The following is a 23,720-nucleotide window of genomic DNA, read 5'->3' on the forward strand; positions in this document are numbered from 1 at the left end:
CCAAGGGACAGGGGACAGGACGAGAGGGAATGGCCTCAAGCTCCGCCAGGAGAGATTTAGGCTGGACATTAGGAAAAAGTTTTTCACAGAAAGGGTCATTGGGCACTGGAATGGGCTACCCAGGGAGGGGGTTGAGTCACCTTCCCTGGAGGGGTTTAAGGCACGGGTGGACAAGGTGCTGAGGGACATGGGTTAGTGATTGATAGGAATGGTTGGACTTGATGATCCGGTGGGTCTCTTCCAATCTGGTTATTCTATGATTCTATGATTCTATTTGGCGGCATTTTCAGTATCACTGCCTGCCATTGTGCCTGTTCCCCCCCTGCTAGCACCGTGGCAGCAAGCCCCTCTGGCTCCTGCCAATGCCAGGCCACCTCGTGCCTGAGCTCGCCATTCATTCCGTATCCTTTCGTGGCTACAACACGTGACTGCAGCTTTATAGAGAAGAAGTTGGGGGTGCTGATTGAGGAGAACCTTTATAGAAGTTGGCACTGTGTGCTCACAGTCCAGAAGGCCAACCATATCCTGGGCCTCATCCAAAGCAGCGTGGCTGGCAGGTTGAGGGAGGTGATTCTGCCCCTCTATTCCTCTCTTGAGAGACCTCATCTGGAGTGTTGTGTCCCGAGCTGGAATCCTCAGCAGAAGAATGAGGACAGGCTGAGAGAGTTGGGGTTGTTCAGCCTGGAGAGGAGAAGGCTCCAAGGAGACCTGAGAGTGACCTCCCAGAACCTGAAGGGGCTACGAGAAAGCTGGGCAGGGGCTGTTCACAGAGGCTTGTGGCGATAGGATGAAGGGCAATGGATTTAAACTGCAGAGGGGCACATTTAGACTGGACATAAGGAGGAATTTCTTCACCATGGGAGCGGTGAGGCCCTGGCCCAGGTTGCCCAGGGAAGCTGTGGCTGCCCCATCCCTGGAGGGGTTTAAGGCCAAGCTGGATGGGCCTTGGGCAGCCTGAGCCAGGGGGGTGTCCCTGCCTATCGCTGGGTTTTGGAACTAGATGATCTTGAAGGTCCCTTCCAACCTGAACTACTCTGTAATTCCGTACACCCCCAACTCAGGTTCACTCAGCGCTGGGGGGGAACAACAAGAATCCATTTTTCCTTCCCCCACCTGCCCCCCCCTTTTGTCCCGCTCTGCGCATGCGCAGCCTCGCGCCCCCACGTGGGCGAGGCGCTGCGGGCCGTGACGTCACCAAGGCCGCGCCCCATCTCATCCACCAGCCGCCCGGGGGGCCCCGCCCACTGCCGAGGGGGCGGGGTTTCCGGGCGCCGCGGGCCGCTTACATAACGGCGGGGGCGGGCGGGGCGCGTGCGTCAGCAGCCGCTCCCAGCGTGCCCCGCGCGCGCCCCTACTTAAAGCGGCGCCCGCGCGCGCGCCGCCCCACAGTCAGTGCCCACCCTCCTCCTGCGACGCCTCACAGCACCTCAGCCAGCGACGCGCTTCGTCCCGCGCCACCCCGCTTTTCGTCACCGGGATCTTCTCGCCCACCGCCACCATTGCTGCCATGCCAGGGTATTCCAGCGAAAGGGACAGAGGGTGAGTCCGGGGGCCCGGCCGGCGCCAGCCGCCGCCAGCATCCGGACACTTTAGACCGGCCGTGGGGCTGCCTCGGCCGCTTTGAGGGCTGCTTAAGATGGCGGCGGCGCGCGGGGGCTGGGCCCTCAGCCTTTCCCTGGGCGCTCGCCGTCTGGAGGCCTCCGGGGCTTGGCCGGGAGAGCCCGGGGGAGGGGATTCGACTGCGGGAGCCCCTGGCGAGGGGGATCCGGCCGTATCGAGGGTGGCCGCCCAGTGCGGGAAAGGTTGGGTTTCTCCGCCTCAGAGCTGCCCCCGCGGGGTGTGGGTGGGGTTTTAGTGCGGAAAAAGGGGCTCCGTTTTTCCCCCGCCTCCCCCGGGGCCGTACCCGCACCGCCCGGTGCCCCCGCGGGGCCGCGGTTTGTGGGTCACTGGGTTGGCCGGGCGCCTCGCCGGTGCCGGTGCCCCGGGGAGCGCTCGTTAGGGCGGTTCCCTTTTCCTCCCTTCCCCCATCTCCTCGCAAGCGACGGCGGCTCCGGGCGCTGCCGGCAGAAGCCGGCCGGCTGCCGCTTTGTGTTGTGCAAGCGGATGTTAATGGCCGGCCCCGCCATGCGGTGACTGAGGGGAAATCAAAATGCCGGCTGCTGCTGCCTTTGTTCCTCCTCCTCCCTCCTCCTCCTCCCCCCGCCCAGCTCAGGCTCTAAAATGGCAGCGGCTGGAAAATGTGGCGTAGACAGAAATGAGAGACAAAGGAAACAGCGCTGGCAGGAAGCAGCGGCCGCTCAGCCAGGTCCCCTCTGGGAGCGCTGTGTTGTGCTGCAAAGGACCGATCCCAGCGCTTGCCCGGGCGAAATCGGGGAGCAGTCGGCAGCCCCGCGCTCCGATTCTCTTCAGAGTCCTCGATGCGCGGCTTGGAGCTGCGCCTCACCAGGGCAGCCGCTCAAGAAAGGCCTTCTCCGAACGCAGGACCTGACCTCAAAGGCTAACTTAAAACGTTTAGCCTCATAAAAGCATCGTTATTGAGAGAAGTTTGTCTTTAGGGATTATAAGAATGCAGTTTATGGGAAAGTCGTCCGATGGTTTTGTAACTGGCCCTCATTTGGCTGGGAAACCATTTTGATCGTGGAGTAATAAAAAGGTTTTAATGTCCTTGGCCTACGTTGTAACTTGCAAACAGGCCTTTCTGTTTCATTTTATGGAAAGAGCAGAGAGAGGTGTTACCTTGGCTTCTGAATATGAGTTAGCGAGGCAGGTGGTTGCATCTGCAATTTAGATACAGATTTTTTTTAAGTTCTGGTATCGTGCGGATGGGGTTTAAAAGTCTGAATTGTAAAGCTACAGGGTAGACTGCAAAGATAGCAATTAAATTGTATAAGAAAAGAACCGAAATATTTCTCTTGGTTTCTATGTGATGATCTAATTTTCTAGGTTTGGAGCTCCACGTTTTGGAGGAAGTAGAGGAGGACTTCTCTCTGGGAAGAAATTTGGGAACCCTGGGGAAAAACTTACAAAAAAGAAATGGAATTTAGATGAACTGCCCAAATTTGAGAAGAACTTCTATCAAGAACACCCGGATGTCGCTAGACGTACTGTGGTACGTATCCAGTCCAGCTCCTGCAAAAGTAAACGGATTGCAAAATACAAACATGCTGAGGGTCACGGGGCCCAGCTGGCATGGATGGGGTAACTTGAAAGATAGCGTTGGTATCAAAACTTATTTCCAATGAGATATTTCTGTCTTGCAGCAAGAAGTCGAGCAGTACAGAGCAAGCAAAGAAGTCACAGTTAGGGGCCATAACTGTCCGAAACCGATTATAAACTTCTATGAAGCTAACTTTCCTGGTAAGTGAAGACTAGCATGCTGGTGGCTTTTCCAGGCTTGATTCAGACAAAGGCTTAAGTTAATCAGTGTCAATTTCCTCTTCAAGCAAATGTTATGGAAGTAATTCAGAGGCAGAACTTCACTGAACCAACTGCTATTCAAGCACAAGGTTGGCCTGTTGCATTGAGTGGCTTGGATATGGTTGGAGTGGCACAGACTGGATCAGGGAAAACACTGTCGGTAAGTTCTGATTGTAGCCTGAAGTACTGCTTGATTCCAGCAGTGAAAGTGCAGCCTGGCTTAGTGCAGGCTGAACGCTTCTGGGAAGAGATTGTAATGAGACCTTTCCTCCTTCTAAACAGTACTTGTTGCCGGCTATTGTGCATATAAATCATCAGCCATTCCTGGAGCGAGGAGATGGACCTATTGTAAGTATTCCTGAATGAAAGCAGATCTTAATTTCTAGAGAATGTGATTTTTTTTTACAGTCCAATTGTCTATGCTCATAAGTGCATAGCTGTATTGTGTTTCTCTGTATGATTAAAATGGTTCCATGCTTTGTTAGTCTCCCAAGAACATTCCATAAGTTTTGATTGGATTGTCCTTAAAATTGTGCAGAACAGGGCTAGATGTCCTATTTTGGGAATTGCTATCCCTTGGAAGCTAGTGAATTGGAGGTAATCTTGCCACACAGCATAGCACTGTTTGCTGGTAACTGGGATCCTAGGTAATTAGGTTTGCTGGTCTGGGCTACTTAAATCCCCTTTAGTCGTTCTAGTGCATGACAATCTTTCCATTTAAAACTAGTTTCAGATTAGAAGCTTCAAATAGGTATTGAACTAAAGACTGGGCATCTCATTTCTAGTGTCTTGTGCTGGCACCGACTCGTGAACTGGCTCAGCAAGTGCAGCAGGTAGCTGCTGAATATAGCAGAGCGTGCCGTTTGAAGTCTACGTGTATTTATGGAGGTGCTCCAAAGGGACCACAAATTCGTGACTTGGAAAGAGGTATGGATAAGCCTTGGTGACCTTTGCAGGGGACAGTGTGCAAACTACTGCAGCTGACTGTACTGCTCGGTTTCTAGGTGTGGAAATCTGCATTGCAACACCTGGAAGGCTTATAGACTTCTTGGAAGCTGGAAAGACCAATCTCAGGAGGTGTACTTACCTTGTCCTGGATGAAGCTGATAGGATGCTTGACATGGGGTTTGAGCCTCAGATCAGAAAAATAGTGGATCAGATAAGAGTGAGTATAGATGGCTCATGCATTTATCACTGTTACAGAGATAAATGCTACTCTGCACATTAAAGCAAGGGCAGTGCAGATAATGTGTTCAGGCTTGTCTTAAATAGATGATTTTTCTGTTTTGCCTGGGCTTTTATCTTAACTGTCTGTCGATCTTGTACTGACCCAGTCTCCTTCTCCAGCCTGACAGGCAGACTCTTATGTGGAGTGCCACATGGCCAAAGGAGGTGAGACAGCTGGCTGAAGACTTTTTAAAGGAGTATGTACACATCAATATCGGTGCACTAGAACTAAGTGCAAACCACAACATTCTTCAGATTGTGGATGTGTGCCATGATGTGGAGAAAGATGACAAGTAAGTACTAAGTGGGGAAAAGCATTTGCATTCGTTGTGTGGTTTTGATGGTTAGTTTTAGTTCATGAACTGTGAAGCAATTGTTTTGATGGATTTCTTCCTCACCCATTGGGGACCACTAAAAAAAGTCAGCATCAGACTGGTAGAACTAAGCTTGCACAGTGCAAGTCAGTGCCTGCTGTAACAGTCATCTCTTCATGATAGGCTTATTCGCTTGATGGAAGAAATAATGAGTGAGAAGGAGAACAAAACCATTGTTTTTGTGGAAACTAAAAGACGGTGTGATGACCTTACCAGAAAAATGAGGAGAGATGGGTAAGTAGCAGCTTGAACTTCAGTGAGCCACCATGGCAGTCTGAGCATGCTCCTGGTTCTGCCTGAGTGACCAGTTAACTGCTGTGTCAAAACTGCCAGGCACTCACACCAGGTGTCATTAAAAATGGTAAAACTATCTCCAGGAGCTATCTGGAATTTGCCCCAGCCCCATCTTGACTAATAAAACTACTTGGGGTAGTAGGTGTGAGGTAATCGGTGTTCTGTATTTTCAGGTGGCCAGCAATGGGCATTCATGGGGACAAAAGTCAGCAGGAACGGGACTGGGTTCTTAATGGTGAGTATTGCAGCAATTCCTGCAAGCACTTGATCTCTATTACTTAACAAGAAAACTGACGAGTTGCTTCTGTTACAGAATTCAAACATGGAAAAGCACCAATCCTGATTGCTACAGATGTTGCATCCAGAGGTCTAGGTTAGTACAACTCGTAATGGCAGTTGTCCAAAGCTATTTAAAGAAAGTCTATTGCTTTCTTTAACCTCTGCATTTTTCTAAGTTTTCTTCACATAAAGGTGCAGTCTTTGTGGCAAGGCCTAGGCATGACAATCGGAGGACTCGAGGGGGATGGAGGACTAGTGGAAGTGATCGGCTGGCTGCTTCCAGTCAAATAGAGAGGTGAAAGCTGAGAGCATTGTGTGCCAGTAATCTTCAAAAGGCAAAGATCATCCTTTAAACTACCCCCCCCATAAACTGTTCTCTCATGAAATAAGCAGTTTCATTCACAGTTCACTTTGCCCTGGTATTTCTCTTCTCTCCATGCTTTGCATGATTTGCCATGGTGCAGTACTGTTAGTTTTGTGCATACTGTCTGCTGTGATCTGTGGGTCTTTGAATTTCAGTGAGTTTGCTGAAATGTCGAAGGAAATAATTACAAACTTCAATGTTCAATGAAATTTTTTTTTCAACCATGAAATGGAGAGAGCAGCTTTAAAATGTACTAAGCCTTGTACAAATTGGTGAGTACTGGCACATGAAATCTGAGAAAAAGCCACCTCTCACGTTAGCAAGTGGGGCAGGAAAGCAATGGCTTTTCAAATGCCTTTGAAAGTCGAAGTTCCTCCACCTATAACGTAGTCGTCATGTCGAGACCTGCCAGAGAGAGACACATTCTCAAGTGAACCCTGGCTTCTTGGCAGCGCTTGCCTAGACGAGACACAGTGCATAAAAACAACTTGGTGACTTTGGGGGGACAGGTATGTTTTTCTTGCAGCTGCGGTTCAAAGGTCTTGGCAAGACGAGCAGTGTGGCCCCTTTTTTTCTGAGCTTCTAATGAGTGTGTATGTGAAGGACCTTGTATGTTTTTACTCTAAGGTCCTCAAATGAGCACATGAAGAGGCTGCTGTGAGCTTTAGTGGCCCTACTGCAAGAAGCATTCAGATGTCACTTGATGATTTGTAGAGGGGACTCTTGAGTTGGGAATGACAAGCAAATGCATACTCCTTTATGGTAAGGTTTTGGATCACAGGGTGGGTGATGAGACGGGAACAGACGGAGTGTGCATAACTTTCTCTTCCACAATACTCATGCAGAAACAGATAATTCTAACACTGTTCTTTGCAGCCGTTATTTCCTTTAAAGTACCATTGTCTAATGTTTATCTCCGATTTGGCTGTTGTGGTGTGCAAAACTTCGTACCTTGCTTTTTGCCACACTGCAACACTTTACAGATGTGGAAGATGTGAAATTTGTCATCAATTATGACTACCCTAACTCCTCAGAGGACTATATCCACCGAATTGGACGAACTGCCCGCAGTACCAAAACAGGCACAGCATACACATTCTTTACTCCTAACAATATTAAGCAAGTAAATGACCTCATCTCTGTGCTTCGGGAGGCTAATCAAGCCATCAACCCCAAATTGCTTCAGTTGATTGAAGACAGAGGTTCAGGTAAGTAGTGTTTCTTGAGCACAGCACATAGCTTTCCTCTTGGAACAAAATGGAAACTCAAATTCCACCTCTAGCCTCTCTCCAAAATGGATATGGAAGGTGGTTTAGCTCCTAGTTGTGGTGAGCTGAAAAGGTATTTATTAAAACACCAATAACAATAAACAACACCCCCTCCCCCTGGATGCTCCACGCTGGCGCTGTGGTGCACCTACGGCTGGTGCTGGCCAAAGAGGCGCTTTGGAGTATTTGCTCTGAAAATAGAACATCTCAGGGCTCTGTTTTGTGGCCTTTCATACGGCTGAAAGGATGGACGTGAGTGTCCTGTTGAAAGTGACTTTTTGCCTTGATGCTGCCACTTGGATTAGAAGGGAGAGACAGCTCTTAGGTTAGACAGCTTTCTCTATCAAACCAGCCTTCATCCGTGTAGCACAGGCCTGACTGGAGACCTTAGCTGGATGAAGAGTGCCCAGGAAGGCAGACCTATATGAGCTGAAGTCATTTGGTGGTATGTAAAATGCAGCTCTTCTGGCATGTATAACTGCATCTTCTCTCTTTTGATAGGTCGTTCCCGAGGCGATCGACGTGACAGATACTCTGCGGGCAAAAGGGGTGGATTTAGTAGTTTTAGAGAGAGGGAGAACTTTGAGAGAACCTATGGTGCGCTAGGAAAGAGAGACTTTGGAGCAAAAACCCAAAACGGGGCCTTCACCGCCCAGAGTTTCAGCAATGGAACTCCTTTTGGCAATGGGTTTGCGGCTGCAGGCATGCAGGCTGGTTTCAGGGCTGGCAACCCCGCGGGGGCTTATCAGAACGGCTACGACCAGCAGTACGGCAGTAACATAGCCAATATGCACAATGGCATGAACCAGCAGCAGTACGCGTACCCCGCCACCGGCGCTGCTCCCATGATAGGTTACCCAATGCCAACAAGCTATTCTCAATAACTTAGTGTATTTAAATGTCTCAGTTTTTCATAATTGCTCTTTATATTGTGTGTTATCAAAACAGGATAGTTATTTAAGAAATGGGAAATGCAGAAATGACTGCAGTGCAGCAGTAATTATGGTGCACTTTTTCGCTATTTAAGTTGAATATTTCTCTACATTCCTGAAACAATTTTTAGTTTTTTGTACTAGAAAATGCAGACAGTGTTTTCAAAGTAAATGTACAGTGATTTGAAATACAGTTACAGAAGGCAGTGCATGGCCTTCCAATAAAGATATTTGAAGACCGAGTTTTCTTTCAGATGGCAATTTTCTCAACATGTGCACAATTTACATTAATGGAATGTCAAATGTTTTTATATTAAATTCTAGAAAGGTTTCTCAACTGTGTCTGATTAAACATTTAAGCTTATACAAAAACCAGCCTTGCCTCTATTGGGCTAGATTGCTTAGCATGGCAGGCTCTGCTTCGATGGGGAAGACGACTAAGGCTGGCTTCTCGGTCACTGCTGGATATGGTGCTCTTCCCTGTCTTACTAGCATAGGGCCAGTTCTGGAATAGATCCACCAGAGTAATGGTACAGCTAAAAAGTCTTGCGAACGAAAACTGCAGTGGTGGTGCTAAGGAGCCGCTACGAGTGTAGGAAGCGCTTGCAGCACTGCAACCGTCGCCCTCCCGGGAGCGTCCGTGCAGACCAGGCGTGAGTGTCATGTACCTACAGCTGTCAGGCCTTGCGGGTTAGCATGCAGGCTTACTGCGAGCTTCAGAGAAATGGGAAGATCTTAGTATTAAAACTTCAAATTATACTTAAACTGGTATTGAGCGGTGATTTATTTTTTCTATTTAAGTGGGGGAGGGAGGTGGGTGACTGAGCTGTGAAGAGCCTTTGTGGATTTTTAAAGACTTGCAGGATCTGGGAATGACCCCCTACTGCCCCTGCTGAGTGAAGAAACAGTGTTTCCTTGGCAGGGAATGTAGCTGGAATAAGGCTTGATCCTGGGGTTAAAGTACTCCATGCTTTCAGGTACAGCATTGTTTATTAGTAACAGTGAGGAGTTTCAAATTTAACCATGCTTGCAGCCTAATTATTCAAGGTTGAATCTGCAAGATGCCATACAGGCTGTTTTGAACCTGAGTTGGACTGTTAATTTCTTTTACACTTTAGCTCTTTTCCTAGTCCATACTTGGTTCTTGGGAATTGGTTTTTTCTGTGGCTCAGTTTGTCATGTTTTTAACCCCAGCCTAATCTGCCTTTTAATCATAGAATCACCAGGTTGGAAGAGACCCACCGGATCATTGAGTCCAACCATTCCTATCCATCACTAACCCATGCCCCTTAGCACCTCATCCACCTGTGCCTTAAACACCTCCAGGGAAGGTGAATCAACCCCCTCCCTGGGTAGCCCATTCCAGTGCCCAATGACCCTTTCTGTGAAGAATTTTTTTCCTAATGTCCAGCCTGAATCTCTGCTGGTGGAGCTTGAGGCCATTCCCTCTCGTCCTGTCACTTGGGAGAAGAGGCCAGCACCCTCCTCTCCACAACCTTTCAGGTAGTTGTAGAGAGCAATGAGGTCTCCCCTCAGCCTCCTCTTCTCCAGGCTGAACACCCCCAGCTCTCTCAGCCGTTCCTCATAAGGCCTGTTCTCCAGCCCCCTCACCAGCTTTGTTGCTCTTCTCTGGACTCGCTCCAGAGCCTCAACATCCTTGTGGTGAGGGGCCCAGAACTGAACACAGGATTCTAGGAGCGGTCTCACCAGGGCCGAGTACAGAGGGAGAATAACCTCTCTGGACCTGCTGGTCACGCCGTTTCTGAATGTAATGATGTAATGGAGCCTTTTCTGTGGAGTTCTGTCAGCTGACGGTACTTAAGTGATCACTGTTGCTATGAGAACTCCAGCTGGAGTCCTGAAATGCCACAGTTGAAGCCAAAACTGGTTTGCAGTATGGAAGGAGTCTTTTAATCACATTTGCTGGATTCCCTTTGTCCCAGGGCTATCAGTGCAGAAGACGAGGAAGTAGATGGCTGTTTATCTTTGAAATACAATGCATTAATTGCCAAGTTCTCCATGTCAGCTGACTGAAACAAAACATATAAAAAGGTTATCTTTAAAACCTTTATACTAGGAGAAGCGTATGTGGAAAAAGTCCAGGTTGTGAATTAACATTGATGGAGTGGGGTCTTCTGAAATAGTGGGAACAAGGAATGTCTGTTCTCCGTTGGGGCTGGAGGAGGTGGCACTGCCCAGACCTGTTGAGCTGAAACCCAGAGGGGTGTGAAATGATTGGAATCACAGGACCGGGTCTTGTTTATTTTTGCTTTATGTCTCCCCCTCCCTTCAAGGGTCGCTGAGAGGAGGGGAGGCTTTTCATAGAATCACTTAAGTTGGAAAAGACCCCTCGGATCAAGTCCAACTATTCCCATCAATCACTAACCCATGTCCCTTAGCACCTCGTCCACCCGTGCCTTAAACACCTCCAGGGAAGGGGACTCAACCCCCTCCCAGGGCAGCCTCTGACAGGGACCAGTGACCCTTTCTGTGAAATATTTTTTCCTAATGTTCAGCCTGAACCTCCCCTGGTGGAGCTTGAGGCCATTCCCTCTCGTCCTGTCCCCTGTCCCTTGGGAGAAGAGCCCAGCTCCCTCCTCTCCACAACCTCCTCTCAGGTAGTTGTAGAGAGCAATGAGGTCTCCCCTCAGCCTCCTCTTCTCCAGGCTGAACACCCCCAGCTCTCTCAGCCGTTCCTCATAAGGCCTGTTCTCCAGCCCCCTCACCAGCTCTGTTGCTCTTCTCTGGACTCGCTCCAGAGCCTCAACATCCTCCTTGTGGTGAGGGGCCCAGAACTGACCCCAGGATTCGAGGCGCGGTCTCGCTAGGGCCGAGGACAGAGGGAGAAGAACCTCCCCGGCCCTGCTGGTCCCGGGCCCGCGATGGGCCCCGCCCCGCCCCGGGCCCCGCTCGGCTCAGCCCGCGCTGTGGAATTTTCCAGCCGCTCCCGGCGCATGCGCGGGGCCGGGGCCGATGGGGCCCGGGGCGCTGGCTCCGCGCTGCCTCCCGCGCCTCGGGGCGGCCCCTCCGCGCCCGTTCTCGGCGGCGGCCGCGGGGCAGGAGCTGCTGGAGCTCTGCAAGCGCCGCCGCTTCTTGCGGGACGGCTGCGAGCCCTGGGCCCGCGTCCTCGGCGGGGACCACCCGGGCTTCGGGCCGCTGGGCGCCGCGCTGCGGGGCAACTTAACGGGGCGGTGGTGGGAATGGGCTCGCCGGGAGCAGGTGCTCGCCGTGGATGCCCCGGTCCGAGCCCCGGGACGGCGGGGGCCGCGCGGGGAGGCGCTTCGGGACAGTCTCCTCCCCGGTAGGTGCCGCCGGGTTTGCGCGGGCCGAGCGGCCGCCCTGAGGGGAGCCGGGGCCGCCTGTCCCCTTTGAGGGGGCTCCGTCTGTCTGTCCCCTGTTTAGAGAGTCGCCTCATCCCTGTTCAAGGTGGTCTCCCCGTCACCTCTTTGAGGAGAGTCTCCTCATCCCTGTTCGAGGAGGGTCTCTCCATCCCTGTTTGAGGAGGATTTCCCGTCCCCTGTTTGAGGTGGTTCCATCTGTCTGTCCCCTATTCAGGGTGGGGTCTGTCCATCCGACCGTTCATGGTTTGAGGGGTTCTGTCCATCCGCTTGTCCCCTCTTCAAGGAGGGTCCCTCTGTCCCCATTCCAAGGAGGATCTGTCCTTCCACCCCTCCCCAGTTTGAGGGGGTTCCATCTGTCCAACCCCTGTTTGAGGGGCCCAGCCCATCTGTCCCCAGTTCGAGGGTGTCTGTCTATCCACAGTTTCATGGGGAGTTTCAGTTCTGTCCACCCTCTGTTTGAGGGAGTCTGTCCTCTCTTTGAAGGGATCTGTCTGTCCCTTGTTTGAGGGGCTTTGTCTCCTGTTCGAGGACCTGAGATTCAGGGCCCATTGGATGCTTTCTCTTCTAATTAGGAGAAAGGTGCATTAAAATCACAGTTGCCAAAGTACCCAGAGGATTCGAGCTACGGGGTGTTGTGTTTATCTCTCGGAAACTTTAACACTAGTTGGACTGCACATCGAAACAATGAAAAATTCCAGTTCTTCCTGTGTTTGCTGAGACACGCGGTCTGTGTGTCCGCAGGTGTCCTGGCGCAGTACGTCAGCTGCTTAGAGCTGGTGAGCAGGCGCCTGCCCTGCGGCCTCGCGCAGGTTGGAGTTTGCTTTCACACTCTTCCAGAAGATGAACCAGACAACAATAACCTTGGAAGGTAGAGTAACAGAGGGGTTAATCCCTCCTCGTGCTTAAACAATCTGTTTGCGCTTGTTTCACTTTGAGATTGTTTTTGAAGACTCTCTTTTGCCTTTTTCTTCTGTTATTTTTGAAGGGGTTAACTTGCTGACCTTGCTGTTCTTTAAAGAATAGGCGAAAGGACCACGTCTTTGCTCGCATGGTTTAGTCCTCCCAGAACTGCAGGACAGTGGCTCGATTACTGGTTACGCCAGAGACTCCAGTGGTGGAGAAAGGTACCCGCAGCGTGCCCAGGGAAAATCTTGTCCTCCTGTTTTATATCTCAGACCGAGAGGGGATAGACACCCTTGTGGGTTTTATGCAGTTGTTGCTGCCTGTTCTTGACATTGAAATACAGGCATTTCTTGTGAAAGAAACTAAAAAAATATTTAAGTTTATGACAAGTAGTTTACAATATGACTTGCAGAAAGGCAAATTTTTTTTGTTTGTAACTGGTTTGAGATCAAAACGCTGTAAAAAATCAAAGGGGTGTAAATGATAAAAATCTTTTGCTGAGAATCACCGGCTTCAGCTTGCATTATAGACTTGGGTTTTGTAGTTAACACAGTGGCCACAGTAGTGATCCCCTCTATGTCGTTAATTTTCAGTTCGCAGTAGGCCCGTCTAACTTCAGCAGCAGCGACTTCCAGGATGAAGAAGGAAGAAAAGGATTTAATTTACATTACAGATTTCCTTGGGGAACAGAAACGATAGAAACATTGACAAACCTTGGTGACACCGAGCTGTTACAGATGTATCCAGGGGATAACTCACAGCTACTGGTAAGCTTTACTGTATTCAAAATCTTCTATAAAGATGGTAACGTGTGAGAGAAATGGTTTCTCTGCTGGTCAAGTTGCTTATCGTGTAACTACCTTATAATTTTTGTTGTTGGAAAAGCAGTATAGTTGATACCCTGCAGTCAGACCTCCATTTCCAAATGAAGATTCAGGCTGCACAGATAACACGGGAGTAACTTGGTACTTTGGCAGTAAATCACAACCTTCTTCTCATGCAGTCCTGTCTGTCTCTCCTCATTTTGCAGTTTATTTCCATACGGAAGGCAGAGGGCTATAATGTAACCTACAGAACTGTGGGTTACGCAGTGGTTTATCAGAAATCAGAATGTGGAGGCAGCTCCTTGTGGTACTTGGAAATCACCTACCAACATCCAGAAGGAAATGCAGAGTTCCAAGTCTATTTGCTGTAGATTTATATTTGTGATCAGAGGTGGCGGGACAAGAAAATGATCCCATCCTGCTCCAGTCTTCTGCTTTCCCCAGTGTTACCATCTTACCTAGTTACGTCACACTTTCTAGATTGCTGGGAACATTGTCAAATGTATGTCTGATTCTGTTTTAAATGTATAGAATCATAGAATCACGAGGTTGGAAAAGACCTCTTAGGTCATGGAGTCCAAATGTAATAATGGCGCTTGAGCTCAATGGCACATTGTATATTTAAAGTAAACAGAAGCCCCTTTGATATGGTATTTGAGATATGCCTTTTTTTTTTCTCTTCAGGGCCGAGATGGAAGGAAGAGTGTTATTCCTCATGTTCTGTCTATGAGTGGAAACCTGGACCGAGGAGTGTTAGCGTACCTCTTTGATTCTCTACACCTGGCTGATAATCCGCTAACAAAAAAGAAAAATTCACAGAGAAAGGTAACTTTCTGAGAAAGCATTAGGGATGTGGAAGGCAGAGGTAGCTCTAAGTACAAAACACACAGCATGGTAAACTCAAGCATGGAAATGTTGCCTTTTTCCATATCGCCATCCTCTGTTCCCTTCTCCAACCTCTTTTTGCTGGTAGCGGTGGGCTGCCACTCTAGTCCATTTCACTCACAATAAGCAATTTTTCTCTCTTTCTGAGGCCACCTTTTACCTTCTGTCTCTGACGGATAGGTGGTTTCTTGCCATGAAGAGGAATGGGAACATAACTGCTGTGTGAGCGCAGGAGGAGTTTGTCTCTTCTGGCAGCATTAGAAGCTGAGAGGAGTAGAGAAAGTGGGTTCCAGGTGGGAGTGGGGCTTTTCCCCGAGGACCACTGTTATTCCCACTTTTACACTGGCTTTCTGGGGTTGATTTTCAGACAGCACGTGTTAATCCAATGGCCAACAACCATTTGGTCTTGAAGAAGAGGCAGTAACTGGATGGTAACAGCTGGGCTGTCTCTGATCACTCTGGCTCCACCGAAGATGACGGGGCTCTGCTTACAAAACTTCATGTATTTTCTGGGGCTCAGCCAAAAGGGAATAAATTCCACCATGCTAACCTAAGCAGCATTGGTGCTAGTTGTATAAAACTCAGCTTGCTTCTAACTCAGGAATTTCAGTGAAAAAAACCCAAACCTAGTATTTCCTAGTTCTGTTCAGAATTTCACACTAAATGCATTCAATAATCTCTTGTTTTTGTAAAATTATTAGGTGCTTAAGCTTCATCCTTGTTTAGCACCCCTTAAGGTGGCCTTGGATGTGGGAAAAGGTCCAACAACCGAGCTGAGGCAGGTACGTTGTAAGAAAGTGTTTTCATTTTGAGCATTGACTTCCCATGTTATGATCCAGATAGTGTTTAAGTTGGGGAAAATCCTGCTGTTTCTTTGATCCTTGGAAGTCCATGGTTGTGCGGATTTCCCAGTGCTGCCGCTAAGCAGCTGGTGAGGTGTAGCAGGAGTTCACTGCAGGCAGTGGGTGGTAGGTGCCTTTGTTGCCTTAAAACACTGCTTTTCACTGCTTTCAGTACTAGTAATAGAATCGGTGTTTGTTCCATGTAAAACTAAGGAAAATAAGTAACTTATTTGTCAGTCGTTAATTAAGCCAGTCCCAACAGAAGGGAAGAAACCTACACTGGCCTGTTTCTAAATAGAAACAGATTTAAGTGCCAAGCTGCTTTGTACTTTGAGATTATTTCAGCCAAATAATTAACACCAGCTAGGAATGTTAATAGCACGCGCACTGGAGTTTTAATGGTTTCTTTGTAAAGGCTTTCAAACCCTCAATGTCTATCTTTTAACTTTTGTTTTTAACTAAACACAGGTTTGTCAAGGATTGTTCAATGAACTGTCAGAAAACAGAATTTCTGTGTGGCCAGGTTATCTTGAAACCACGCAGGTATCTCTGGAGCAGCTTTATACAAAGTAAGGAGAAACAGTCTTTTGTAAATTAAACTATGAAAGTAAAGGATGACTTTCTGTGGACTAGTGAAAACATGCCTTATTTTGGTAAGAAGTCAGATAGTTCATTGTTTAAATTAAGTGAAGTATAAGCCTTTCACACTTCTTTGTTGTTTCTCTGGAACTGTGAAACGCCTTTTAGAGACTCTCTTTCTTAAGATGCATCACAAACTCACAGAACTGTCTCCCTCCCTGCCTCATTTCTGTATCCGGACTGGTCCTGTGTTCCTTTCTGGAGCTGTTTCAAACAGCACGCTGTGTCTAGTCTTGAACTTGAAGGTTCTTCCAAGTCTGGAACCAGTAATGTATGCGATGGAATTTTTTTTGTGCAGATAAAATACTGCGATTCCAGTTGAGGGCTTCATAGATGATTTATTGATCAGGAGTGAATTTTGAGCATATCGCTTCTCACATCAATGGATCCTGAACATATGGGTGAATAATTTTTCCCCAGAGAAAATAAATATGACTATTGGTTAACGTGTAGTAGTTTTCAAAGGAAATCTGGCTATTATAATATAGAAGAGAGAATTATTTTGCTTCTACCAAAATACTCTTGTAATAGGTCACTAAATAACATTCTTTTTATATACTGAAGTAGTTAAATAATTTAAAGAAATGTAATTCAGAAAGCAAGGAATGTCAATGAGAAAACTTAATGCAGTAGTGCAACAATAAATATTTACATCTTATGGTCGTTTGTACTTGTCTGATTTTTTTCATACACCAAAAACAGTAATGGGTGTGCACTTCCCTTTGCAGGTACGATGAGATGAGTATTCTCTTCACAATCTTGATAACTGATGCCACTCTGGAGAATGGAGTGGTCCAGCTGAGGAGCAGAGACACCACCATGAAGGAAATGATGCACATCTCTAGGCTGAAGGACTTTTTAACTAAGTATGTAACATCAGCCAAAAATATGTAAACTTCAGTTTGTTGAATAAAAGGAATTTCTTAAACATCTGTGTCTGAACAGTGTCATGGACTCAGGTTTCTCTGCAAACAGCTTTGCTAAAACTTGGTGTTGCATCTATTTTCCATCAAATCCAGACCATCTGGGTCTTCCAGTTTACTTTGAAAAGAGGGAAGAGACCAACTTGGCCCTCGTCAGCAGGGCTAACTATTTTATTTTTAACTTTTGTGGACAACATCTGTACATAGAAAATGGTGGAAGAAGGCTAATAAATATTTGGCGTAGTCAAAATCTGATACAAGAATTTGCATACATATGAAATAGAGTGATTCTGATCTTCTGTAGATTTACTGTGCGTGTGCAGCTTATTCAGCCACTGTATTAAATCGCTCTGAGGTGGATGTGGCAAACAGCCACTGATGGTCATTAATGTCATGAAACACGAGAACTTGCCTTAAACATTTCTTCTATTAACGTGGTGCTTATTTAACTCTAAACTGGTTATTTGTAGCTGCTAAACACCAAAGAATGTTAATTGCTATGTAGTGACTTACTGAATTTATGGAATTCTAGGTAAGCTGGCTAAGGAATGGTATGAAACCAACACAGAAACGTTGAAGGATCAGCCTGTAGCAAGATGCAGAACTGGTTTTGGAGTTAAACCATCTCAAAAGTTAATTTTAGCATCCTGTTCTAAGAGATGAAGTAATGTTGAGCTGAGAAATTGCCATCTGTACTGCAAGGTAACAGCAGGTACAAAGGCCAAAACTGGATCCTCCAGTGTGTGCCTAAGAGAGCAAAGCAGTTGGATTTTATTTATTTTTAATACTTGACTAAAGCCTTTTCATCATCTTGTGTTTCCAGTTCCTATTTCAGGAGGATTGTTAAATGTACAGGAACTTGGGTCTACATGAAAGCTTTACATTATTTATTCCTTTCTTTTTATTTATCAGATGTGTATAATGCCAGATTATATATTGTGTCCAGCAGGATCTTACCTGACACTGATTACATTGTTTTGTTTCATTTTGGTTTTTTTTATGGTGCTGTTTGGGCAAGAAGCTGCTGTTTGTCTAATGGGATTGCTATTTGGGTCTTTGTTAATTCCAGTTTTATCTGTTCTGCCTTTTCTTTTAAGTTGAAGTCCGTAGGGATTATGGCTTGAGGATTTTGCTTGCTGATGGAGAACAAGCTGTATTGTCTGTCTACAAAATAATTAGGCCAGTGTTTAAGCATCATCTCTTTCTGTGCAGACGTGGTGGTACCTTAGCACATCTGAATATCGAAAGGTTCTTTAAAAATATGTGTTTAAGTTAATTGCAAAAGAGTTCTTACCTTGTACTCAGTCTCTGATGAGGACCTTTGAATAGACTGTAGCACGTGCCCTCTTCTCTGCTAAAAGCCAGAATAATATAATCCATAATTCCTTTCTTTGGTACAGATACACAAAAGAATTAATGTGCCACCAGCAGCTTGGTCACTAATAACATCTCCTATGTGGTTTCATAATGAGGCTGTTGAATTTTTGGGTTATAGGATGGTGATAGGTATTTTATTTGGGGTTTTTTGCTTGCTTTTTTCCCCCTAAAAAAAAAATCCTAGGTTATTTCAATTTTTCTGCAGTAAGTAAGCAGTCTCAGTATGTAACTGCTGCTACCTATACCCTGCGTTTCCCCAGGCAAAATCCCCCTCCAATGTATTTGTGTGCATCAGATGTTCCAGTGTTATAGTTTGGGGTTTTCACCTGTTTCATCTTCTCTTCTCACAGCAGAAAAGTTGACGTATTCTTCTTCTGGTTTAACAGGGTCTGAATTAAAGATGATGAGCAGCAGTTAATCAAACTACAAGAGGCAGACCAGATTTTAAGCAAGATTCCATACTGACAAGAACTGTACTCATAGGTAGAGTTTCTGGGCCTTATCAGAGCTGTTGCTGGTCCTCGCAGGCTGCATGGGTAGAATGCTGATCGGTATCTGGCACGAGCACCTGCCCGGAGCCCTGAGCTAGTGCAGCAGGGCCACTGTGGTTCTACCTCTCTCCTGTTTCCGTGAACAGGAAGGTGCATTTGTTCAGAGGGAACTATCCCCCTTTTCACATTTAGCAACAGGGAGCTTAATACCTTCTTTGCTCTTGGTTTCGGGGTTTCTTTTTCCCCTGTAAATACCAACTTTGATATATAAGGCTAATGTAGCAAACTACAAGATAATTGCAGCCTGGCTTGCGTGTAATATCTTCCTTATTGTGTATTTTCTGCAATTGAAGCAGTGCAATGTCTGAACGTAGGTGAGTTGCTTTATTGTCCAGCATTATTTTATCATTTCAGTTTGTACCGACTGAGTCTTGACAAAGTTAAGGAAGATGGAATAAAGAACTATTGTGTACTGAGCGATTTTGAACAGAATGCTGGACCTACTGAAGTTCTCTTCTGCTACAGCTTGTGTTTAGCCCACTTTTGTCTCTTTATTGCACCTGTGATCTGCTTACTGTCTTTTAATTTCCTCTGGAATGGCTATTTCAATCCTCACCATCTGTTGGCAAATGCAATTCTTCATTTTACTTCTGTTTACTGTAGATTTTTGTATAGAACTTCATTTAACCAGTTGCTGTTTTGGCCGCGTGGCTGTCAGGTAGTGCCAAATACGGATCCTGAGGGACTTCAAATGATGCCGGGCACGGCCAGCAGCGGCGTTAGCCCACCTACAGTGTGGTACTGAGTGTCCCCTGCCACTGTTGCTGCAGTACTTGAATAAATTTGCCCATATTGGCTACAAATTCTTCAACTGAACTCCCACAAGTAAGTTTCAACCATGAACTTACCAATCTCTGCATATATGACATAGTTTTCAGAGTCTTCAGCATTCATTGTTAAAGGAAGGCCAGTTGAGGTCCTAGTAGATTTAAATTTTTCTGCAAATAGTAAAAGAAAAAGGATCACATGCTTATGTTGATGTATCAGTATTTCTTAGAGGGTAATAAGCAGCTCCATGATATTTTTTGAATACTTGGAGATCTCAGATAATGTTATTTTCGTGATAAAAATTATTCCACAACCAAGGGCATTTTTAATAGAATGTCCTTTCTTTACTAAGAACAATGAAGTCCAATTCATTCCAACATTGATGTGGATTAAATTAAATGTTGCTTTGCTTCTCCCATCCCAGAGCTGCTAATACATAGCTCAGAGATTTTTGCCCTGTCCGTGTCGTCTTAAGTTACCCTTGCTTGTTAAGAGACTTGACAACCACTTAAAAGACCAGGAGCGTAATTCTACTTGTAACATGATGTTTACGCACTAAAATGTGTTGACAACATAAATGAGCGCCTCTGGAAAATGAAACAGACATTCAAATAACTCACTTGCTTTATATGAAGGAATTACGAAAAAATGAATTGCCAGAGCGAGTCCTATTATGAGCAGCAGCAAGATCAGCCCAAGAGAAATGATCAGGGGTTGAGAATGGTTTGTCTCTTCTGCCAAAAAGAAAAAAAAATAGGAGTTTATGCAATGAAATGTGTTTGGGTTTTTTTTTTTTCAAAATCTAGGTATGTTCTAGGTATGTTTGATAGGAATGGTTGGACTCAATGATCCGGTGGGTCTCTTCCAACCTGGTTATTCTATGATTCTGTAAATTAAAATCAAGCGTTTACATTTCTTTCAGGTTTCGGATTAACTATGGTTGATTTAACTACTTAGGACCAAGCGCATGCTGCTGCAGCAGGAGGAAGGGAGCTGCTCCCATTAGGCTCCCTCATTCACCAGGGGGCTGCACGGAATCCTAACTTTTTGCATTAATTTTCAAAATTTAATTATATTTTTAATTGTAAAAAAGTATATTTTGAACATTACATTGCAGGAACATTTTCTGGCTAAAAGCCTTGCGTCGTTACAACATTCTGAATTTTGTGTAGTCCCTGTTTATTGGCAGTGATAATCTGTTTCACGCGTGCATACCTGCCAGTGTAAAGTTGAAACTGTTGCTGTATTTTGTATTATTGCGAAAGCTATTTTCAGCTTTGCATTTATAGGTTCCAAAGTCACTAGAGGAATTGATAAGCCGAAAAATCACAGCTGCTTCCCTCTTCTGCATCTTCACTGGGGGAGAGATAGTTTGTCTTTCCTTGAAGAATATGTATGTGATAGGAAGAGAGCCGTTCTCTGAGAGACAAGACAGGGTCACGTTCTGGCCTTTCTTTGCTTGAGAGGTGGGTGAGCTCAGCAGTGGTTTAGAAATTGGCTCTGTAAAAAAGAAAACTGAAAAGGCTGCGTCACTGCTCACAGGACAAGCTCCAAAGCAGGACTTGGAGTTAAGTCGCAACCCTGGTAAAAGAGGTGGGCATCAAGGATGGGAGGGCTTGGTGAACCAAATCGGAATAGCGATGCCAACTCCTAAGGTAATAACATGTGTTTGCAGTAGAGTTCAGCTCCACAATCAAGGCAGGCACGCACAGCAGCCTCAAAGTACCTATCGCAAAGGAAACCGTGACTCCTGCTGCTGCAGATACATTGCAGGGCTATGCACCCCCAAAATAAAATGTTCTGGAAAGGTTCACAGCAAGACATACCTAGAAGGGAGAAGGTGAGGCTGTTGCTGTATTTTCCGCCGCTGGAGCTGTTATCCTCAGCTTTGCATTTGTATCCACCCATGTCACTGGCAGAGCTGATAGTCAACTTAAAGAAACCCGGGGTCAGGTTTGTGCTATTTACAGTGGCTACTTTCTGATCGTGTTTAAACAGTGTGTATCTGACAGGTGGAGATCCAGAGTCTGTGCGGCACGAGAGGGTCACATTCTGGTTCATCACTACATTCAACGTCCCCGAAACAGGTACAAGCCTGGGATTCAACAGCATCCCTGGAAAGAAGAAACTTCTGAGTGAGTTTAACTGCATCCATCATCCAAAAACTCTCACTTTTTTTCCCGAAATATGTTGAAGACCAGGCTATCCTTATTTCTGTTGAAATAGGAGGTTATATTTTTTTCTGCCTCCGGTAGCAGTTAACGCAACTTTGTATTTTTCGAAATCAGATTCAAACGCATTGTGAAAAAAGCTTGTCTTAATATCAGAGACAGTATATACACACAAAGCCAGCAGATGTATCCAAGTGAACCAACAAAACCACTTCTGAACTACAGTAGCAATGAAAATACTAGAAGCATAAAATATATATATGAACAGTATAGAGTGGTAATTGAGAGCGGATGAAATTGAAAGAAAAAGCAGTATTTGTGGCTGTGTTTAAACAGCCAGCATTAACTTTGTGTAAGTAGACTGAACTTTTGAATACTGGCAGCATGAGTCTTGGTGGGCTATCAAATTAGTTGGCTTTTATGAGATTACACAAAGAAATTTGTATTAAAAACTTGTAATGGCTTTTCCTAGAAAATGGTAACAAACGAGTCATGACAGGTAAACTATGACACTCATGGGGGGGAAATACGTTTTAACAACTTAAAGCAATTTTGACTGTATACAAGTCAGTACAGTCAGCAAATAACTTTGTATACAAACTTGTAAACTGCCTTTCTGCACAGACAGATTTAATTTTACAAGAAGGTTTTGGACATTTTTAAATCCTCCCCTGTTTTTTTGTTAACAGTTGATTTCAATACGTATCCCAAAACAAAAAAAAAGAGAACGTACCTTTGCCATTTGCAGTAGTTTTCTGAATCTGCTGAGACATTTGGACTAAGAGAAGAAAAGAAAGTGTGTTCAGACAGGGAACAATGGTTCTTGTTTAGAAAGATTTGTAATATGTAAGAAGTAAGTTCTTGGCTTACGGTAGGAAACCAGCAGAACTGAGAGAGAAAACATTTTCTTGATACTGAGCAAGACAGCTGGTGGAGTTACACTAGCGAGATCTTTGAGGAGTGGCTCTAGGAGTTGAGGAAGTCCTAAATATGGAAACAGCGCTGATCTTTACTGATGTTTGTGTGAAGGCTTCTGTCATCTTCCACTTAACATGTAGGCTGTGGCAGACAGAGGAGTGGGCAGAAGATCAAGCTGTGGAGTGAGGAACGGCAGTTTGGGATACAACTAAATGTCATATAAAGTTGTTCTAGGGTGTAGCTGACATAATTAGCAATTCTCCATGTGAGGGAGCTGTGTGGTAGACCATGCTGCCATGCAGTGTACAAGATTCTATATAATTCTTCCTGCACTGTTGTTAGAAAGGAACAAGATCACTGATTCGTATCAAACAGTCACTCATTGGCTAGAGATAATGCCAGTGATCATATGGCTGAGACTAATGTTATGTGGTACTGCGGAATTTTAGCAGAGATGTAATTAAGAAAACTTGTTTCAAGATTCTAATAAATATTTATAGCTAACCAGGGAAATGTTGTGGTCAAATTTCAAGTCTTAAACTGTGAGGAAGTGGGATCTTCTACTAGAAAGTACAAGTCTCATCATGACCTTGAGCTCAACACCACTGCAGAACCCAGTTTGATGACTAATTTGATCATGTAATTGGTAATTTACAGCTACAGTGAGTAGATACCATTTTCAGGGCAAAGTAAATGTAATCTTTAGCTCTCCAGGCCCTGTTGCATGGAACGAAGAATGCCTTAAAAGTGTAGTTGCGTTCCTTGTCTTGTTTCTTTGTCTCCAGCTTTTAAAGGTAGCAAGATAAGGTCCTGCAGAGTGTCCTTTTCTCCTGTGTGGTACAAAATCCCTCCCAAAGCCTAGTTTGTCGAAGTGTTGCGCAGTTTCCTTACAGAAATTTGTGGGCAACTTCCTTCCTCCTTGTTTTTTTCTTACTCTTTTTGTTTTAATTTCTTTTAAGATAATCTCCACCCTGCCCTCGCAAATGTTTCTTATGTGGAAATGCTGACATCTAACCACAAGACTGGAATTTTTTTTTTTTTTTTGCAGCTGGCAGGAAGCATGTGTAAAAATGCAGCTGCCAGGAGGAGAACTGGGAGCGTTTGTGCGTTTTCCTGTTGTGGGAGCCTGTGTTTTGTCAGAAAAGCACACAAAAAGTCCTTAAGACACTGGTGGGCAGGTGATGGAGATGGAGGATGTGAGCATCCTGGCTTGGATCGGCCATGGGGTGGCCAGCAGGACCAGGGAGGGGATTGTGCCCCCTGTACTCGGCTGCACATTGAATCCTGGGTTCAGTTTTGAGCCCCACAAGAAAGACACTGAGGGTCTGGAACGCATGCGGAGAAGGAGAATGGAGCTCAGGAAGGATCTGGAGCCCAGGGGTTATGGCAGCAGCTGAGGGACCTGGGGCTGTTTAGTCTGGAT

General features: G+C 45.8%; 3 protein-coding genes and 1 long non-coding RNA gene across 8 annotated transcripts; 2 read left to right on the forward strand and 2 right to left on the reverse strand.

Moving 5' to 3' along the window:
• Positions 1-1,404: 1,404 nt before the first annotated feature.
• DDX5 (DEAD-box helicase 5) lies at positions 1,405-8,920 on the forward strand. Of its 2 annotated transcripts, none has more exons than XM_069872845.1 (13): positions 1,405-1,539; positions 2,944-3,109; positions 3,261-3,357; positions 3,444-3,577; positions 3,700-3,765; positions 4,203-4,344; positions 4,422-4,582; positions 4,765-4,937; positions 5,142-5,252; positions 5,486-5,547; positions 5,626-5,685; positions 6,939-7,163; positions 7,725-8,920. In XM_069872845.1, exons 1-13 carry the CDS (start codon positions 1,508-1,510, stop codon positions 8,105-8,107), a joined length of 1,812 nt encoding a protein of 603 aa, XP_069728946.1. In that variant the 5' UTR covers positions 1,405-1,507; the 3' UTR covers positions 8,108-8,920. The 2 variants fall into 2 exon arrangements, with proteins under 2 accessions (XP_069728946.1, XP_069728947.1); XM_069872846.1 differs by having other exon boundaries at positions 1,406-1,515.
• Positions 8,921-10,043: 1,123 nt separating this feature from the next.
• On the reverse strand, positions 10,044-10,973 carry LOC138728824 (uncharacterized). Its single transcript, XR_011338773.1, has 2 exons — positions 10,882-10,973; positions 10,044-10,185 (listed from the first exon to the last, which is right to left on the reverse strand). It is a non-coding gene; the product is annotated as an uncharacterized lncRNA (long non-coding RNA).
• A 1,258-nt stretch (positions 10,974-12,231) lies between these two features.
• On the forward strand, positions 12,232-17,800 carry POLG2 (DNA polymerase gamma 2, accessory subunit). 3 transcript variants are annotated; one of them, XM_069872633.1, is made up of 8 exons: positions 12,232-12,364; positions 12,520-12,620; positions 12,993-13,166; positions 13,908-14,048; positions 14,810-14,890; positions 15,419-15,519; positions 16,318-16,455; positions 17,045-17,800. In XM_069872633.1, the coding sequence occupies exons 1-8, from the start codon at positions 12,337-12,339 to the stop codon at positions 17,046-17,048; spliced, it is 768 nt and encodes a 255-aa protein (XP_069728734.1). In that variant the 5' UTR covers positions 12,232-12,336; the 3' UTR covers positions 17,049-17,800. The 3 variants fall into 3 exon arrangements, with proteins under 3 accessions (XP_069728734.1, XP_069728733.1, XP_069728735.1); XM_069872632.1 differs by lacking the exon at positions 17,045-17,800 and having other exon boundaries at positions 16,318-16,519; XM_069872634.1 differs by lacking the exons at positions 14,810-14,890; positions 17,045-17,800 and having other exon boundaries at positions 16,318-16,519.
• On the reverse strand, positions 15,410-22,343 carry MILR1 (mast cell immunoglobulin like receptor 1). Of its 2 annotated transcripts, none has more exons than XM_069872631.1 (7): positions 21,035-21,337; positions 20,424-20,708; positions 19,829-19,942; positions 19,289-19,378; positions 18,216-18,278; positions 17,807-17,866; positions 15,410-16,387 (listed from the first exon to the last, which is right to left on the reverse strand). In XM_069872631.1, the coding sequence occupies exons 1-6, from the start codon at positions 21,318-21,320 to the stop codon at positions 17,814-17,816; spliced, it is 891 nt and encodes a 296-aa protein (XP_069728732.1). In that variant the 5' UTR covers positions 21,321-21,337; the 3' UTR covers positions 15,410-16,387; positions 17,807-17,813. The 2 variants fall into 2 exon arrangements, with proteins under 2 accessions (XP_069728732.1, XP_069728731.1); XM_069872630.1 differs by lacking the exons at positions 15,410-16,387; positions 17,807-17,866 and adding exons at positions 22,113-22,157; positions 22,250-22,343 and having other exon boundaries at positions 17,994-18,278; positions 21,035-21,322.
• Positions 22,344-23,720: the final 1,377 nt, after the last annotated feature.

Source organism: Phaenicophaeus curvirostris, chromosome 19 (assembly GCF_032191515.1).
Source record: "Phaenicophaeus curvirostris isolate KB17595 chromosome 19, BPBGC_Pcur_1.0, whole genome shotgun sequence".
In the NCBI taxonomy this organism is placed as follows: Eukaryota; Metazoa; Chordata; class Aves; order Cuculiformes; family Cuculidae; genus Phaenicophaeus; species Phaenicophaeus curvirostris.

Bases quoted from the DNA above. Each gene is read 5' to 3' on its own strand.
- POLG2 (XM_069872632.1), top strand. From the start codon at position 12,337: ATGAACCAGACAACAATAACCTTGGAAG. The intron at 12,365-12,519 runs GTAGAGTAACAG...TTTAAAGAATAG, and splicing joins GACAACAATAACCTTGGAAG to GCGAAAGGACCACGTCTTTG. The intron at 15,520-16,317 runs GTAAGGAGAAAC...TTCCCTTTGCAG, and splicing joins CTGGAGCAGCTTTATACAAA to GTACGATGAGATGAGTATTC.
- MILR1 (XM_069872630.1), bottom strand. From the start codon at position 22,283: ATGTTTTCTCTCTCAGTTCTGCTGGTTTCCTACC. The intron at 21,323-22,112 runs GTACGTTCTCTT...TCTTCTTTCCAG, and splicing joins AACTACTGCAAATGGCAAAG to GGATGCTGTTGAATCCCAGG. The intron at 19,379-19,828 runs GTGAGTTATTTG...TACTATTTGCAG, and splicing joins AATTCCTTCATATAAAGCAA to AAAAATTTAAATCTACTAGG.
- DDX5 (XM_069872845.1), top strand. From the start codon at position 1,508: ATGCCAGGGTATTCCAGCGAAAGGGACAGAGG. The intron at 4,345-4,421 runs GTATGGATAAGC...CTCGGTTTCTAG, and splicing joins AATTCGTGACTTGGAAAGAG to GTGTGGAAATCTGCATTGCA. The intron at 5,548-5,625 runs GTGAGTATTGCA...CTTCTGTTACAG, and splicing joins ACGGGACTGGGTTCTTAATG to AATTCAAACATGGAAAAGCA.